The sequence below is a fragment of the Furipterus horrens genome, unplaced genomic scaffold (genome assembly GCF_987537825.1).
Source record: "Furipterus horrens unplaced genomic scaffold, mFurHor1.1.pri manual_scaffold_17, whole genome shotgun sequence".
Lineage (NCBI taxonomy): Eukaryota > Metazoa > Chordata > Mammalia > Chiroptera > Furipteridae > Furipterus > Furipterus horrens.
Genome location: NW_028327187.1, coordinates 107,209,947 through 107,229,100, shown reverse-complemented (window position 1 = coordinate 107,229,100; position 19,154 = coordinate 107,209,947). Strand labels below are relative to the sequence as shown.

Here is a 19,154-nt window from a genome sequence, read left to right as displayed (position 1 = left end):
TTTGTTTAGTTGCTCAATAGTTCTTACACAAGTGCTCCCATTTTCTTATACTTCCATTGTAAAACATTGCATTAATATGTGAGATTTTTCTTGAGAACCTGGTATAGCTGCATTTCAAAACATCTGCATCTCAGTCTCATAAAATGTCAGCTGGGTCCTAACTTGGAGGTGTTTGAAACCTTGACTACTCATTAACTCTCAAGTAGCAAATGTTGCCTGGTGGAAATTAAACGTGTTCCTTGGTGATAGGAGTGGTCCGTTATTTCTGTAGAGACTCATCAGAGGCTCCTTTCCACAGATGAGTTGTGCCAGTCCTTATGTGGAAGCCAAACACAGCCGGCTGTCTTCCACGGAGACCTCTCAGTCTCAGTCTTCTCATGAGGAGTTCCGTCAGGAAGTGACTGGGAGCAGTGCAGTGTCCCCCATTCGCAAGACAGCCAGCCAGCGCCGCTCCTGGCAGGATTTAATTGAGACGCCCCTGACAAGCTCAGGATTACACTATCTTCAGACTCTCCCCCTGGAGGATTCTGTCTTCTCTGACTCCGCGGCCATGTCCCCGGAGCACAGGCGGCAGTCCACCCTTCCAACTCAGAAATGCCACCTACAGGATCACTATGGGCCATACCCATTAGCCGAGAGCGAGAGGATGCAAGTGTTAAATGGAAATGGGGGCAAGCCTCGAAGTTTTACTCTGCCTCGAGATAGCGGGTTCAACCACTGCTGTCTGAATGCACCGGTTAGTGCCTGTGACCCGCAGGATGACGTGCAGCCCACAGAGGTGGAGGAAGAGGAGGAGGAGGAGGAGGAGGAAGGGGAGGCAGCAGGGGAAAACATAGGAGACAAAAGTAAGTATATTGATGAAGATTCTTAGCCTGTGTACACAGAGTCCTAACGTTTTCAAACTTCTTATTTTAAGAATATAGAATTTTGTTCCCCCCTTTTTTTTCTTAAAATAATCGTCTTGCTGCATAGGAAGTTAGGTATCCCTTGGTGTGCTACTTTCAGAACTTAAGTAACTTGGGAGAATAGATGAGTAATGAGACGTCTATCCCAGGATACTCACAGCTAAAACAAATAACTTTTTTATCCAATTACCCATTAGCCTTTTAAGGTTAATGGTATTTATTTCTTTTTCTTCCTCCTCTTAGCCACTTTCTTCTCACTTGCATGTATCATCCCTTTGGTCCACAATTATTGCCCCCTGACTTTGGGTTAAGAAACTATATATGCTTCAAGGAGGGTGTTAGCAGAACCTTGGTTGAAAAGGAAGTGAATACATACACACAGACACATATACAACTTAAAAGTTCAAGAGTTTTTCCAGGATACAAATTTCACATAGTAATTCTGTCAACTTCAAATACCCAAATTTATGTCTAGAAACCAATTTGCCAGAAACATACATTTACTTTTTTAGTATGTATATTGATTACAAAATTCAGTTTATGGGAGTCAACTCTTAAGAAGGACAAGTCAATTAAGTAATCCTCTAGCTTGTTGAAATTAAGAATATGTTTACTGGTTATCAAGTTTTTTATCCACCATGCCATGCCAAGCATCTGTTTATAACAAATGTAATACACCAGTTCAGAAACCCAGGCTACTTTAAGGAAACAGTTATAACTCAGTTATTGTATTTAAAAAGAAAATATAGGTCTGCCTATAAATCTTGAATGTTAAATACAAAAGATGTATAGAAGAAATAGTATAAAACTGTTCACATCTCTTTATTCAAAATGAAGTCTAGGCCAGTTAGTGCAGATGACCTGAGCCAATGTTGATGGAAGAAAAGTTACTGGTTTGGTCCTACTAGGGCATTATACTACTCTTTTTAAACGATACAAAGACTATACCCTTCAGACCATTTTGTGAGTATATGAGATTTTGATTATAGGATATATTTGTGGAAGTACTTCATTACAACTGAAAACAAGCCAAGAGCCTCCTGTCGATGACAAGTTTGGCTCATTTCAAATGAGGGTCCTTTGGTGATTATTAACAAGAAAATACAGTGAACTTAATGGTATGGGTCTTCATTGCATTATTTAATGGGAATTAAATTATGACTTGTACTATCAAAATATGAGTTGCTTATAATAAAATTCATAGGTTAAACCAATTTCCACATAAAATATATTTTAGCCATAGTCTCCATGAGGAGAATTATAGAGGTGCAGGAAAGGTAATGACTATCGATTACCTACCAAGCCCTGTCAACATTTACATTTTTTAGAGATTATGGAAGAGTTTTGTGGAAGAAATATCTAGGAGCTATGTTAGGCCTCTGTAGGAGTTCTGGCAAACATGATAATACGTTTTCAATATAATTATCTAAAGTATTAATTTTTTTGTAAAATTTATCTAAAGATGAGTTAAAAACTTCATTTTGACTGTCATCCAGGTGCTACACAACTACTATAACTGTGCCAGGTTTGTTCAGTACTACAAAGCAGAAAGCATGTGCTAGAACCTGAAAGGAAACCCCAGGCCCATTGCTCACCCTTTCTTCAGGCCCCAGTAGCCCATAGAGCATCTCTAGATGCATGGCTTTCAGTTTTTGTTGCTCCTAGTGTCTTTTTCCTTTTGCTGTTTTCTTGATTTGATTTCTTTTAGCCATTTTGATGCCCTCTTAAGTCGGTGGGTTTTTCCTTCAGGTTTCCAAATAAGTCAAGTGGGTGGTTATTTGGTACTACTTCCCATCTTTTTTCAGTGGGCTCTCTCTTTCTGGAATAATTGTGATGAGGCAGAACAGCCCCAGGAAATGTGTCAATAAATTTGGTATTGCACATTTGAATTTTATGGGCAGTCCATGCTATTTCAGCCAGCTCTGCTTCACTAAAGGTGGCCTTGTGCTGTCTCGCAGGGCCTTGTTTCTTTCTGGGATTTTTCCATAAATCTTGCCACTTGATGTCTCAGTGTCCTTCAAACTGTCCTCAACAGAGCAGTGCTTTTCATGCTTGCATAGAACATGCTTCTTATTTAATGGAATGTATATTCGCCTCCCTAGTGATGCTTTTCCTACATTACCGTTTGTAATATTTAGGAGTGTACAACTTAATGAACACTTCATTTGGGAACCATCAGACCCAAAATCAGTGTTTTCAAAAGAATCTCTAAAGTCTAATTAAGGGGTGTTGTATTCATGACTGCCCTGGGCTAACCATTAGGAGTAAATATTCCAGGCTGCTTATTCAAATCAAGCTGCTTGGCGTTATAACAACAGAGTAAAACCTATACCAGTGGAAGAAGCCATGGCCATTCCATCAGCCTCAGATGTATGGCATGACCTCCAATACGGAGCACTCAGTATGCTCTGCACGGGTCAGCAGGCAACTGTGCTTGTTAGAATCAAACCCCAACAGCCATGTGTTACTAACTGTCCTGCTCGAGGCCAGCATTCCGTTTGACCTACTAAAGTGAATTTGCACTAATCAAGTACAGACATCAAAAACAGGAAGTATTAGGAGAGTAATGGAAGAAAACATGAAAAAATACAGTCTGTCTTCCGCTTTGAGGATAAAGAATTATGTCATCAACCAAACCCCTTTGTTATCATTTATATTTATTTTAACATTATATAACATACATTATATACTGTTTACAAGTTTCCAAAGCAATCTGAGAAGCGAGATGTATCTAAATCTGTGACCTATATGTTCAATTTTGTCCTCCTTATGCAGTGTAAATTTAGTCTTCTTTAGAGCATATGTCAGTGTGTGCTCATGATAGAACTACCTTTTGTCTTCTTTTGAAATTCAGTTATTTAACTGAGTCATACTGATTTTTTTCTCAGGTTGAACTCATTTTAGTCTAAAATGGATGGTACTAAAAGTATACAGATGAGACCTGTCTTGTTTTCCTTTGACTGAAAAGTCAACTTGCATATTAATTATCCTGACCTACTTCAGTGGCATTTGGGAAAAGACAAGTAATTTCCTATTATTCCAATTAGCAGTTTTGAAGCTTACTGACGTGCGGGACTTATAATAATTCAGTTAAATTTAATTATAATTATGTCAAACTATGCAAGTTTTAAGGAGTGTAAATCATAAAAGTGTGGGGCAAAATATAAAGTTATATTTCATTCAGAAATCATCTGCCATAACACTAAATACTGTTTTGGTTAATGCAGCTTGACATCTGCTTGGAATAGTTTTCTTTCCTTTGCCATGCTAGGCAATTTAAATGAGGTTTTCAAAAGCTTTATCCCTTGATCCTGCTGATTTCCCTTCTTGCCCACTTATAAGAGCATTCTTTACTGGCCATATATTCTTGGTGTCTCCGTATACTCAACCAAGTTATAATATTCTCTTCTTGATTGTCTTGGAAATAACCTACCAGTATTCTTACTTAATTTACACATTTATTAGCTTGGGCTTAGAAATCTAAAGCAAAATCTAGCAGGTTTGGGGTTGGAGGGATGAAGAGGATAGGATAGATAAAATCTGTTTCCTTGTAACTATAACATACCTCAGGTTACCTGGTCAAGATATTTATTGATGCTTTCAAAATGAAATCAGCTGAGAAAAGTATTTTAAAGTTATTTTTCTGAGTCTAACATCCTTTGCACACCATTGCAGCTGACTGACCTACCACCTGAAATTATCTAGCAGAGAGGCTAGATAATGACCACCCATTCAGGGCAGAAATAGACTAATCCTCTTCAATCGTTTTAAAGAGTCCTAGAGTAATGTCCTGAAGACTTTCTAAAAGCCATGAATTTTATTTTTAAGAAAATTCAGGTAGGAAGTGTGTGGGCAGGGGAAAGATATTTCTAGAGTATGAAATGTGTTAAAGGGAAAAAAAGAAACAAGTTGAAAATAAAGAAAAATTTTGCAGTACTTTTTTCTGTCTTAATTTATTGCCATGATAAATTATGCACAAACACGAAGAATTTAGAAGAGTATAATCACCAAGAATATCTTAAATTATCATTTGGGTCTAAAGGTAATAAATGGAAAAGATATATAATCATTGTTAATAAAAAGATATTCATTAAAGTTAGAGAAAGAATAGCAAAGAACCTTAAATATGCCACTTTTGAGAAGTTTAAGGACACCATTCTTGGCTGGTTCTGTAACAAATATATATAAATAAAGAACACAGAAAATCTATAAAGTAGTAAACAAATATTCTCTTAATACCTTATTGTCTGATTTTGAAGAAAGACTGTTAGGCAGACATAAAACACTAAAGACTAGCTATGGAGTCCAGCCATAATTCTGATTATAGGTTGGATTTTTAATCACACCTCCCTCATGTTTTTTTGGGGGGGGGATTAAATAATGAGAAAAAGTTATCATCTTAATTTATAGAAAATTCAGAGGTGAGGTTGTTCTTGAGTGAGTTGCATGGCTCTCCAGTGTCAAGAATCTCAGTTAACTTTGATGTAATGACAACAGCTCCAAGCATCACTTCTTATAAGATAGCATACAAAAAGCCAAAGACAGGCCCTATCTTTAGTCCTCTTTGTAATATTAAGGAAAATTTCCTGGATTCTTCCAGCAGACTTAGCTCCAGATTCCATTGACCAAAGTTGCACCACATTCCCATGCCTAAATTGCAAGGGAAATGGAATGATTATGAATAGTTTGGACTAACCTTGATTTGTTTTTAAGATCATAAAGAAAATAAATGTACCAAACTGCTTATCTACATGAGCTTCTCTTTTGTTAATATCTGTTATATCCTCAAATAATTTGTTCAAACAGTGTTTCAATCTTTGAAAAAATATATATGGAAACACACACCCCAGATCACATCATATCATTTAAGTTTTGGTACTAACAGAGTGCTAGATATCTAAAAGGGGATAAATATTACATGACTGAGCATATATATCTAGTTAGATATAATTACTGTTGATTTTTGAAATGAATAAGCATGTTTTCCTATAAACACTAAATGATCAGAACTTAGAATACAGTCTGTAGAGATGTTCCTCAGTTCAAATCATTGCTTTGTCACTCCACCACTTGCAAGCAGTATTACTGCTCAAGTTATTTCACACCTCTAGACCTCAATGTCTTCATTGTTAAATCACGTGGTACCAGTATTTATGAGATTGCATGAGGATTAAATGAAGTAATGCCAAAAGACACTTCGTTTCCATATCTGACACACAGTAAGTCTGTCCAATAACTGTTTTACAATTATGTGACTTATGTAGATTCTGTGCAGATTTGAATTTAGGGAAAGAGGACAATTACAATACTTAAATAGTGAGTTGGTCCTGGCAAACCTCCCTAAATAACAATTACCTGACTACATGACCTAACTTTGTTCAGTTTCAGCTGTTTTTGTAGTCAAAATGATGAAATATCAGCAAATTTTTATATTTCAACATAATATAAAAGCCATGTTCTAGGAGCTAAAATAAAGATGTCCCTATTTTACATTCTTATCACTCACTACTCCTTTCCCTTTTGACATTGCACATTTGGGAACTCAAAAGAAACCTTGTATTCCAAATAAAACTAACCTTATGATATCTATTTACTGAAATATGTATAGGTCTTGCTATTCAGGTCTCAGTTCAAATATTTCCCCCTCAAAGAGTCCTACCCTGACCACCAAATCTGAACAAGATGTCACCCCCCTACCACAATCATTCATCCTCTGGTATGCTACTTTGTTTTATATTCTTCACAGCTTTATTACTATGAGCATAATATCAAATATTGTCTACTGTTGACTTTTCATCTCTACCCACCAGAATATAAGTTTTTTAAAAGCATAAATTTTATTTCTATCTTGTACACCCAGTGCCTAAGATAGTATATGGCCCACAGTAGGCCAGGCATTATTGGATCAATGAATGAGTGGGTGAGTGAGTGACTGAGTGAATAAATAACTAGTAGCTAACCCCTTTTGCTGCCAATTATTTTCCATTTTATTAATTATATAATAGTTAAAGCTAAAGTTATTGTTTTATCAATTGTGGGATATAAAAGAGAAATCAAAACATTGTCAAGTTCTTCATTTGGGGGTATTTTGTGAGAAGGACAGAACTACATGTACTCAGTATACCCTCTTTGTGCTGGGCACCACAAAGCTGGTATGCTAATAACTAAAATTATTGCTCTTTGTACTGTGACTCATTTATAGTCACCTACTTTATTGTTGAAACCCTTCTCCTCCTGCCTGTTTCACCCCCATTTGAAAAGTGAAGTCCACAAGAATATTACATGTAAGATAACCAGTTCATTATTAAAAACCATATCTTCCAGCACCCCTAGGCAATTGTTTTTTCTATAAGTACCTGCAGCCTGTGGAAGAAAGGCTGGCTCCTTTGGAAGTTGCCCATCATCTAGCTTCATCCTGATTCATTTGTAAAACATGTTGAAATGGCAACGTGTACTTCACTGAAAAACCAATAGCCCTGCATCAGACAGGAAAATAATCTCAGGAATGTTAATAAGTAATGAAGCCAGATTTAAAGACAAAATAATTGCTTTTAGATTCTACAAAGTTACTTAGCAGATGTGGCCAGATAAGAACTAAAGCTCACATAAAAGGATGACAACCCACTTGCCAGTATAGAAAGGCAAGTTATGATTTACAATTTGTTTTACCAAGAAAGATGATTGGGTTCAGCTACACATGTTACTGTTTTCGCACATCAAAAAAGCAAACCAATTTTCTTCAGATCATTAGTAGCATATTGTCAATTTCTCAGTGGAGCACTTTCTAGCTTATTTTATGGGGACCTGTCCTACGTTCTGTCTCCTTTTACCTTGGTCACCCTTGCCAACGAAAGTTGAAGTTACAAATGCCTCCTTTTTTCCCCCTACATATTAGATCCCCCTCATATGGTTACCAACTACCAGAAGATGCTAGCTAAAAACATAATAGGATTGTACCATAAAACATACATTGGAAGTTCTTTAATTTTCCTAGATGTTTTTCTTTTGTTGTTTAATTGAAAAGTATTAACTTGCTTATTGCTAAGCAAACAAATACATACATACAGATAGATAGACATAAAACAATGATGAGCATAAAAAACAACTTTCTCTTCTCCTTACTCTGTAAAAATAACTTCTGTTAAAAATTAAGGTTTTAAAATGTAATTCTTGTATGAATTTGTTTTCCTCGTATACCTTTTTCCTGTAACTCAATGTTAGTAGAGAGTCATGGTATGCTTTAGTTGGTTTGCAGCTAAAGTTTTTCCTCTCCTTTTTTTTTTTAATGTGACCTTAGTTTATAATATAAGCCACAGTCTTGTGAGATAAATTATACATCATCTCAGAACCCAGCCCCCATCCCAGCATATATTACCCTAGAAAATGCAGCAGTGACCTGTTGATCCTTTCAAAAATGGTGGAAAGAGAAATGTGAAAAGAAATGACAAAGGATGTACACGCACACTTATACCTCCCACACACACCCATACACATCAGAAACTCCTTGCCTACCTGCCTCATGCCTTGATGCCATATGGTTTTTAGCCAACCTTCTTTATGGAGGTCTTTCAATAATATCAGCTTATTTCAAGGATCTATGATGAAAACAGCTAAGCCAGAGCTGAACAGCTAAAAAACATAACAAATCTAACTTTCAAAAGCAAGAATGTGGAATTCAGGGATGGACTTAAGAACCACTGTATCTGGTGGTCAGAGTTTACCTGTGGCTTTTGACTTCAAGTTAGAAGACACTAAACCTTCTACTAAACCATCCCCCTTACTTATTTTTGGCAATATTCTCACAAGTTCCATTCCCCTGGCCCCTCAGTCTTTCCTATGTTTAACCACAGGCAGATCTTAGCCCTAATATTTGGTTTTAAAGCTCAAGGTATTATATGCTGAAATTTTTCCTTTGATGGAAAAATACTCTCACTAATATCTCATCCAATAAGGAAAAATTGCCCATTACTATATATTTTAAGTGCAGAAGTGACAGTTGCTTGTAAAAATTTTTGATATTTAAACCTCATACTTCAGAACTTCTAGAAGATTCTGGTCTCAGGAATCCAATATGACAATTTTATATATATTTGTTTCTATTTCAAGCACAAAGTATGCCAATAAAATCAACTTTCTGGATTATTTCACAGAAATTGTAGAATAATTGAAAATAAGGCTGACAGTTATTAAACTCATTGGTTTATTTCAGAGCTATAAATTCTTTAACATTCTTAGTCATGGATTCCCTAATATTTCAATGTCTACATTTAACCTAGTAAAATGTAAACTAAACCTCCATATTGTACTCTTGATTTGCTGTATCAATATATAATCCAATTAGTTCACTCATATTTTTATGCAATAGACATTATTTATTTACCACATGTTAAGAGTATATCTAGCTCTTCCATAAGTCTACTTACAACAAAAATTTGTAATTTATTTTTGATAAATACAAAAAATTTTTCTGATAACATGAAACACCAAATAATTCAAAGTATACAGCATCTTTGCTACCTTGTGCCAATGATTTTCTCTAGTAGCCAATTTATAATATTATAAAAATGATTCTTGATGGCACAAGAAATTATGTTTATGACTTCTGCAACTTTTAAAAACTGATTAAAATCAGATGAGATCACTTTTAGAGCTATTTCTGATTTGGCTCATTTCTTAAACATAATTGTTGGGGAAAATGCATTCTGTTTACTCAGCTGTACTGATTAACACAAATCAGATGTCTAATAATCTTAACTGAATTCTACTATAAAATTAGGAAGCATCTTCTCAATCATCAAGAAATATTATCTATGCTCAGTATATTATGTCAATATAATATTATCAGCATTCCATGTTGGACAGCTCTAGTTAAAAAATTCTTCCTTACATTGGTACAAAAGCTGACTTCTTATAAATTTCTATTTATGCATCTTGACATTGCAAATTAGAAAAAAATACAGAATAAGTATTTGAAAGGTTGACATGTAGAGTAGGGTTAAGATAGTCTTTGAAGTTCCAGAGGATGTAATAGTTAGAACGTACAGGGAGGCTGATGTTAGATTGATATGAGGGAAAACATTCCAATGATTGCATTTGCCCGCCAGTGGAATAAATGACCTTGTCAGTTTAGTGGACTCCTTGTTACTTAGTGTTTAAGAAGGGGCTGAAACCAGCTACCAGTAAGGGCTTCCTTGCTGGCAGGAAAGTTAAATTTAACAGCTTCTTCTAACTCGAAGGTTTTATGGTTCTCCTCAGCATAATGACCTCACCTTTGCTCTCACCATATTGCCCTGCACAGTGCACATATCTAGAACTATATGATGGAATTATGTTATCAGATATAATTTGTGTTGTCTGATTTCTGAGCTGGATGCATATAATCAACTTAACTTTATAGCTATAACATGAGTTCTAGATAACTCACTACCCTGGTTACCCTTGTCTGTACATCTTGTTTTCTTTTACTTCACTTATGCCAAGTGTGTTGGAACTATTACAGTGATCTGGATACCATACTTTTGTTTACATGATTTCATCAGTTTAACCTACTCACTGTTGGTTCACATAGTGCTTTAATGTTACCAAGTCATAAATAGCATCCCATACTTATTTACTTTATGTTTTAATCTAAATGCAACTATTTATATTTATTTCAGTTAAAGTTTTGACCTCTCAGGTTTCACCCAGCACGATTCTATTCTGTTAAGAAAGTTGGAGTCTGTTTTATTATCTATGATGTTAATCATGCCTCCTATTGTTGAATAACCCTCCAATATTCTAAGCATCCTTTCTGTTTTCACTGCTTTATTGATTAAGGAAAGAACATTTTTAAAGAAAACATTTTAAAGAAAAAAAAAAAGGAGCAATGACAGAGCTTTACAGCATTCAATCTAAAATTTTATATGTTAATTATTTTCAGTCAAAGTCCTTCTCTGGATTCACCTAATAGTAATATCATTCGGTTGATATTACAGTACTTTATTCACAAGGATATTGTACAAAATTATATCATATGCAAGACACACTGCCAGTGGCTTTCCTCTTGTCTCCCAGCCTAGAGATACTGTCCAGGAAAAAAATAGTTAAAAATGCTTAATTTGTATTGAATCCATGTTGACCCTTCAGTTGAAATTTAAAAATGGAACTTCTCCCAATCAAAATTTATTCTAGAACTTCACTGTGTACCAATATCAGGTTTATCACTGTGTTTTGTGTAGAACCCATCTGGCTTTTGTTTGTTTGAATAAGAAAAGTTGCTTTAAGCAATAAGGCTCAAGGCATTCTGACAGTCACCCTACAGTGTGGGAAATGACTGTGGGAGGGTGGAGAAGGACAAAGGGGAAAAATTGGGACAACTGTAAGAGAATAACAATGAAAATGATTTAATAAAAAAAGAATAAATAAAAAAGGTGGATTCAAAAAAAAACTCAATCAGTTCCTAAGACAATTCTGCTACTTCAAAGAGACCATAAAGTGAGTCATAGTAGTTCCATATATGGAGAAGTACTTATTTTTTAACTTCATAGTGTCAAGACTTTTCTCCTTGTAGAAAAATGCCTAAAATATTAAAGCCATGTGCTTCTACTTTCTTTTGTCATTAAAAAAATTTTTTTAACTCTTATCTTCAATTTTTTCACAATCTCTAGCTGAATATTTGCCTTCCTGGCACTCTTCTTACAAGCAATTGGTATATTTTCTACTTGGTGTTTCCCTCTTTTATAGAAATCCTCCTTAAACTAAAGCTTTTGCTAAGGAACTTTCTTGTGACTACCTTGACTTCAGCTGCATCTCCTTCCCCCTACTCATTGGGTCAGTCTACATCTGTATTACAAGAATTTCATTTAAAAATTAATCATTGAAAAATTGTATTTGTCTGTCTAAAGTTTTAAAATCATGTTTCTTACCTAGGTTCCATATATGACTATGTGTTTTCTCTTCTCGCCACTAGAAGAACATAAACAAAATTACAGGATTTCTTCTAGTCCCCTTCATGTCTAGAGTGCCATTTAGTTCTTCTCTGTTGTTCAGTATTAGATCCCACGTAGATTTTTCCTCATTTCTTTATATTTTTGAGACATGAAGTTGTCAGGGTTTTAAGGCACACAGCGATTATTTACATATATTCATCTCATTTTAACATATTAAATCCTGTACTTAATATATTGGTGACAAGAAAAAAGTTGGAGCTCAGGTTATATCGTGTTATGTTATTTCATTTTCATAAAGGTTCATAGAAACTAATCTGCCAGCTTTTATGCTGTAAATAATGGGGAAACTGGAGCTATAAAAATTAGGTGACTTTATTAGGACAGTTTGCAAGATTTTTAATCCTTTGTTTCTGCATCCCTCAATAAATACTAGAATGAGCCAGGGTAGAATATTAAAATCATATAGACCTTAGCTGTTTACAGAATCTAGTAAGGGTAAGAAAATAAGAATATCAAAGATTTCTAGTAATCTGTTTTTTAGACCAGAGTCCTCTTCCTGATTAGCCATATTCCTTGATCAACTGCTTTCAGTGGTTCCTAAGAATTATTATTTCTACACTATAACCCAACTCACATTCCCTATAAATTATAGCTTTAAATTATAGAAACACGTTGCATTCAAATCTCTTCATGTTAAGCCCTTTTATATAAAATAATGTCTTGGTATTTTAAAAAAACTGTACTGCCAATTTCTGCTCTAAAAAGCTTGTGGGGTGACATTTGAGTATTTCCATTTATTAGATTATCTTGCTATAATGTATCAAGTGCTACATATGTGCTGCCAGTCTATTTAAAAAAAGGATATTTCTGGAAAGTGCTCTTTTACTATAATTTTTAGAGAATACATTGTAAGATTTTATAATGTATGATTTAATGAAAAGTAGTATTGAACTACATTGTCCATGTTCCTTGAAGTTTTTACACATAGCTAGTGAAATACCTCTCCCAACTAAGTAATTAACCTAGTTAATGGTAAAAACAAACAAATCAACAAACTAGATTTGGCCCTTCAAAAAATGACCTGTCTATAAGTCACTGAGCATATGTGTAATAAGCAAGGTTTATAGCATATAATTCATTGTCATGGAACCAAGACTATCTAACTATTAAATAAAACTATTTGGGGGATTTATACCTTATAAAATACTGCATACTGTTAGAAGGAAAAAGACACAGGTATCCAAAAATTGGTTTCTGATCAATTATAATATGGAGAATAAAAAAGAAAATGGAATAACTATTCTTCTACAATTCCAGCTAAAATTTAGCAATTCCAGCTATTATTTTGAGCAGTGAGTTTATAAATGACTTTCATGTTTTTAAGAGTTTAATAGATATACCCCAACAATGATAATGAGACAGCCAAATTACTTGAATAACTCACTGTTTAAACAGAAATAATATTTCTGCTGGTGGCATCAATCAGTCTTCAGTCTCTGAAATGTGTAAGGAATTCTTATGCATTACTAATATTCAGAACTATCCTTTTAGTATATTGACATGACTGGCATTAACTAGGAACTTTAGGTCAGTTAATAAACTTTGTTCACAAAATATGGAGCTGTTATATGTCTTAAGTTTAAAAAAGGAAAGAAAAAGAAGGAAAAAAGACCTAACACAGTTGTTGAGTTTATTTTTTTGACATTCATCAAAAGCTTGCTAAGCGGGGCTTGTTTATCATCCTAAACGTGAAATATTGAAAGCAATCATAAACCAGATGTTTCAAAATATCATATATCTGATCAATGACTAAAAACTTAAAAACATTTTATTGTATTTGCAATTGAGATTAGTGGAGTTAAAATGATAATTGTGCCTATAAAGTTATAATTCTTATGTATAAAGAATGAGGAGCAATGTGGAATCCTTTTCTGATATGAAAAGGAATAGACTTTCCTTAAGTTTTCTGTTGTGACTTGTTCCATTGGTTTGTTGCCAAGTTAAGTAGAACTATGATGTACTGATTTACCTACCTGATGAAGCTTTTATTCTGTTCATTGCTCAATTTCTAAAATCGGAACTTATCTTAGATTTCAGATATCTGACATGCTTCTGTGTTGCCCCTAATAGCTCATAATTCAGGTGGGTATTGCCCAATTAAATGCAAGTGTGATATAAGCCATTAGATTTGAGAAAAGGAGAGAGTACTAATTCTCATGTTATAATTGTCTCTGATGAAATGACTGAATCTTTTAAAAAGCCACTTAATTGATCTACTGATATTATAATAAATCAGATATTTTAGTGATTGGAGAATACTTATTTAAATTGAAACAATCTTAACTCAGTTTTCCAGATAGATTATTTAAAACATGTTATATTATAAAAGTTTAAAAGGAATGAAAAAATGGGTAAATCATTCAAACCTTTGGGTAAATTTTGACTGTTCTGTTAGTTTTTCAATATTTTATGGAAATACAGAGATGAATAGATATGTAATATGGCATTTTAAAATGGTAAAACAGTAACAAATGGTTATATCATAATGGTATCTATTTTCCTTTATCCGTGTGGTATAAAAACCTAGCCATTCAAATCTTAAAGGACTAAATTTTAGATATAGCAATAAAACCATATCAAGCAATTTGGCTGCAACCCTTCCAACAATTCCCCAAGGTAGCAAGGTGATCAGAATTTTTTTTTTTTTTTGCAATAGTTCCTTCTCATCGGCCTCTTTCAACAGAAAACCTTTAGACAGTGTATTTATAGTCTATATTTATTAACTTGGCAATCTAGTGCATTCAAAGAAAACACCCTTTAGCAGTGAGTAGACTATGGCTTCATATAAGGTCTAGATAATTTTTTCTTGACATAGCAGTGCCATAAATAGCATTCTTTGACCTCAGTGGCTTATCTTGTTAAGGTTCCTCCCTCTATCACATATTTTATATCAAAGACTTAGAGTAGATCTTACTATAATAAAATAAAAAATCTGGTGAGGGAAAGCGTTTTACCTAGCTGTTTAGTAGAATTCTTTATTTCATGTTCAGCTTGGACCTCATATACTTTGAAATTAATTTAAAATGTATTTTAGTGATTTAATTTAATTCAAGTAATACTATGGAGCAGCCACAACATCCTCTGCTAACGCTAAAAGAAAAAGTTTTAAAAATCACAGAATCGATGTTTGTCATCTAATTGGAGAGAAAAACACACAAATGTAATGTATTTACAACAAATGTGCAGCATATAAAATGTCTTAAAAGATGAACATGCTAAGTTCCATGAAAGCACTTAAAAGACCTTGATTATTTCCACCTAGTAAAATTAGACAGGCCTCGCAGCCATTTAAGCTGGACAAGTAAAATTTCACCAACATCAAAAGAAAATAAGTTACATTCTATGTGGTAAAAAATATATATATATACCATCGACAAGGGCAAAAATGAAAAAACAAAGAATAATTTATACAAATATAGCATATAGTAATAGATAGACACAGATGAGACAAAAACCTATGCTACAACTAAAATATGAAGGTCCTGATATTCCATATTCAGAAGTTTGGATTGTATCCTAAAAAAACAAACTCATGATGGAGAGCCTCTGGATATCTCAGTAGGAAGGTGACATATTCAGATGTGTTTCAGAAAGGTCACTCTGATGGCAGTGTAGAAGATGTACTAGTACAGGAGAGTACAAGTGAGATAAGGAAACCAGTTAGGAAACTATTTCAGCAGTTCAGTTGAGAGGTGTTTTATCCTTTATGCAAATGTGGGGGCAAAAACTTATCTACTCAAGGGAAGTTCCACATGTAGGAAAGGGTCTTGAAGAGTTTAATGGAAGCTTGGAGCACCCTCAATGGGCAATTGGAAATTGAGCTAACCTGTACTCATAAGAGGTCTGCCAAGTAGTCCTAACTGACCAAAAGACAGAATATACAAATTTATAGCAGTGCTGGTCATCATGGATGTACAGTTTTCTCTAGTAATGCTCAGTGGTCAGGCAAGAGTAAGAAAGCAGATGGTTGAATATTGGAAAGTGTATGTGTGGTGCATATGCAAGAAGGCAAGGGAATTGAGGGATCTAGTCAGTGGTGTAGATTGGAAAGGAAGTGAATTCAAGAGGGGGCTGTATTCTTGATGAGATCAAAGATTAGACATAGTGGAAGAGAGAGGAGAGGAAGTTATAATCAGGGAGAGCTATACTACTTCAGAGATAACATGGTTCACCATGATGAAAACAGAAATATGTGATGTTTTTGGATTTGACAGCAACATTACAACACAGAGGGCACTTATATTTCAAAACAGCTCTTCAATATCCCTCTTTATGTTTGTATTTTTAAGAAAAAACTTTGGAACACTTGGCCACATTAGTGTATAAAACAAGCTGTCTAATGGCAACAGGGAAACGTCCATTGATATGGAAAATAAAGCCAATTTATATTAATAATTTATTATATATTTCAATTGATTCGTAGAATATATTCAATGAACATAAATTATAAGAAAGTGAAAATTGAAGATGTTTTAACTTGCTACCTCTATTCTAAAGTAAGTCTCAACTCATTTCAGTCAAGTTTACAACATCATTAACTGATCAGTCTTTGAATAAAATAATTTTAAATATGATTTCAAGGACATTCTAAATGGAGTGATTGAATTATATGTATTTGCCCTTTTACTTCCACTATTGTCTCAGGAAAACTCTTTATCTTCCCTATGGACTATACCTGTCCATTGAATAAAAGACATTTTGATGATTTCTATTTTCTATAAAGATATGCTACATAGTCTGGACTTGAGATGCAATCTGCAAAGCTAAGCATGCCCATAAATCTGAATCTTTCATTCTTTTCTCATGTAGAGAGAGAAGATACTTTTTCAGAATTGCCTTCCCTAAGGAAAAGCCAACACATCTATAGTATAGTGCATTTTGTTTAAATCTTGTAGGTTTATTGAACTCATTAATCTACTGCAAATAATAGCTAATTTTTTAAATGACTGCTAACTTTTCTAAGGCACTATTCTAAGGTCCTGGCATAATATAACTCATTTAGTCCTCACAACAACTCTAAGAGGTAAATACTATTATCCTTTCATTGTAAATGAGGAGAGTTTAAGTATCATGATCTAGGACTCTCAGCTAGTTAATAGCAGCTAGGAGCATCAGACTAAGATATTCTGACAGCAAAGTGGATACTCTCAATTACATATTGTCCCTCAGATCTAACATTTTAATTCAGGTTAAAATTTAGCAAAAACTGTTTCCTTTTCCTTTAAATATATTAAGCCTATATAAAGGAAATTAAAACTTTTAATTTTTATCATAGCAGGTCAAGATCACCACTAATATGATCTATCAAGTAAAGCAAAAACCTGCACACCACTTTATTTTTTATTATTAAAATTATAATTAGTGTACTTTTCAGTTGTAATTAACCAGTGTCCAAAAACTATGTACCATGATTTATATAGTGAAACAATTTCACTACTTGAGTCAAAACTCTCTCTTAGTATTTTATACTTTGCCATGATTCCTTTTATAGCTAATTTGTGCCAGGTTAACATTGGGATCGCTTTAAAAAGCTGTATCCCAAGAATCTCTTGAGACCAATTTGAAAAGTATTTCATGTGGTGTCCAAAGTTATTATTTTATATTTTCCTTCCAACTCCCACATTATCCATCTTCTTGGAAACAATTCAAATCCTTCTGCCTTTTTTTTTTTGTATCAGCTAAAAGATCTTTTTATTTATTTTTTAATCTTTTAAGATATAGAAAAGTAACAGATTTAGGAGTAAAATTAGATGTCATTGATCTTCCCAGTCCTATTTACAGATGCTAAATTTGATGGATTATGGGTGACTGTGTTTTCTCTCCTGATAAAACATTACTTCCTAGCACCTCTTACAAATCTGAAAAGTGGATTTATGTGAGCTGAATGCAACATTTACAATTTCATCTATTTCCAACTTTGAGTTTCTCACTTGTGTTATGCAGTATATAGTATGAAATTAAACTTCATTACCAAAGTAAACTCTAGCGAAATTCTCACATTTTCTTTATCTTCTTTCAAGATATTGCATGTAAAAGCACTTTATAAAGTGGAAAGCAAAATAGATTATATGAATTTTATAAAAACAATAATGCTACTCTTAAACTCCTAGGTCCCATTTAAGAAAACCAAATTCAGAACCAGCGAATAAATTATTACTTTCAAATCATATTCTGGCTTTTGATTTGACATTTTAGTAGTAATTGATGTGGGTATCTGTAACCCACATTTCTTAGGAAATTGCTATGGCAACTCTTGAGGTATGGTACCAGCTCACTGGAGCTTCCTGCTTTGCTGATGCTAAATGCAGAAGCTGCATTTGATTTCAGCTTGTCTGTTTCTAGAGGAAGCAATGTGCCACAGTTTTTTGCACTTCCCAAGCTAACTTTTTCATTTCCATGGAGACCAGATCTACCCACGCAACTAAGACCTGAAACCATTCCTAGTATGGCTAAAACCAAGGCCTTGGGAACCAAGACCTATTCTATAATTAAAATATATTGTTTCGTTAAAGAAGAGTTCCTGCTTCTGCTTTTGAAGTATTTATTCATTTTCCACAAAGAGAAAACAGGTTTTTTAGTGCTGTGCTGAAGATTTATAATAAGGAGGAAAGAAAATGTCATCATGACATTTTCCTTGGCCAGGTTCTGGTTTCGTGTGTAAATGTGGTGTGTACTTTGCATAGTCAATCACTATGGAGCAATGTTTCATTTCAAATTGTGTCACAGTTTTCCTAAATAGCAGTAAACACATTTAATGTAGACTTCACAGTGGTCTTAAAATGCTGCTTTTAATTCTGGTTTTGGATTTTTTAAAATTTGTTTTTAAATCCAGTATTGGTGTCTTTTAGATTAGTTCAGCACTTGCTCACAATAAAATCAGTATGAGAAAATTTATTCTAAAACCTTCATCATAACTATAAATCCAGTTATAGCTGATGAATTATCTGTGGAAGATTATACACACCAGTACAACTATATTCTAATGTGTTCTTTTTAAAAATTTTATTTTATTATGGTAGCAATGTGTTCATATATATCAGTGTAACAAAAACAGAAAAAGTTCTACAGAGTTCTTCATGTTCATGTCTGTTACGGAGATACTGATTATACCATAGCTGTTATCATTATTTACCGCTGCCCACCCTCCCACCCCACCCCCACACACAAATGGTGCCAATCACAAGATATGGTAAATAACTCTTTTTATTTATTTTTATTTTTTTATTGTTTTCCTATTACAGTTATCCCATTTTCCCCCATT

General features: G+C 33.9%; 1 protein-coding gene across 4 annotated transcripts in view; it reads left to right on the top strand.

The window, feature by feature from the left end:
* Window positions 1-19,154, top strand: part of CNKSR2 (connector enhancer of kinase suppressor of Ras 2) — a 272,213-nt gene that overhangs the window by 232,157 nt on the left and 20,902 nt on the right. For all 4 annotated transcript variants that reach the window (XM_090264455.1, XM_090264454.1, XM_090264453.1 and 1 more), the window contains one exon: window positions 299-845. In XM_090264455.1, coding sequence (XP_090120581.1) covers window positions 299-845 — 547 coding nt within the window. The remainder of the gene's footprint in view (window positions 1-298; window positions 846-19,154) is intronic.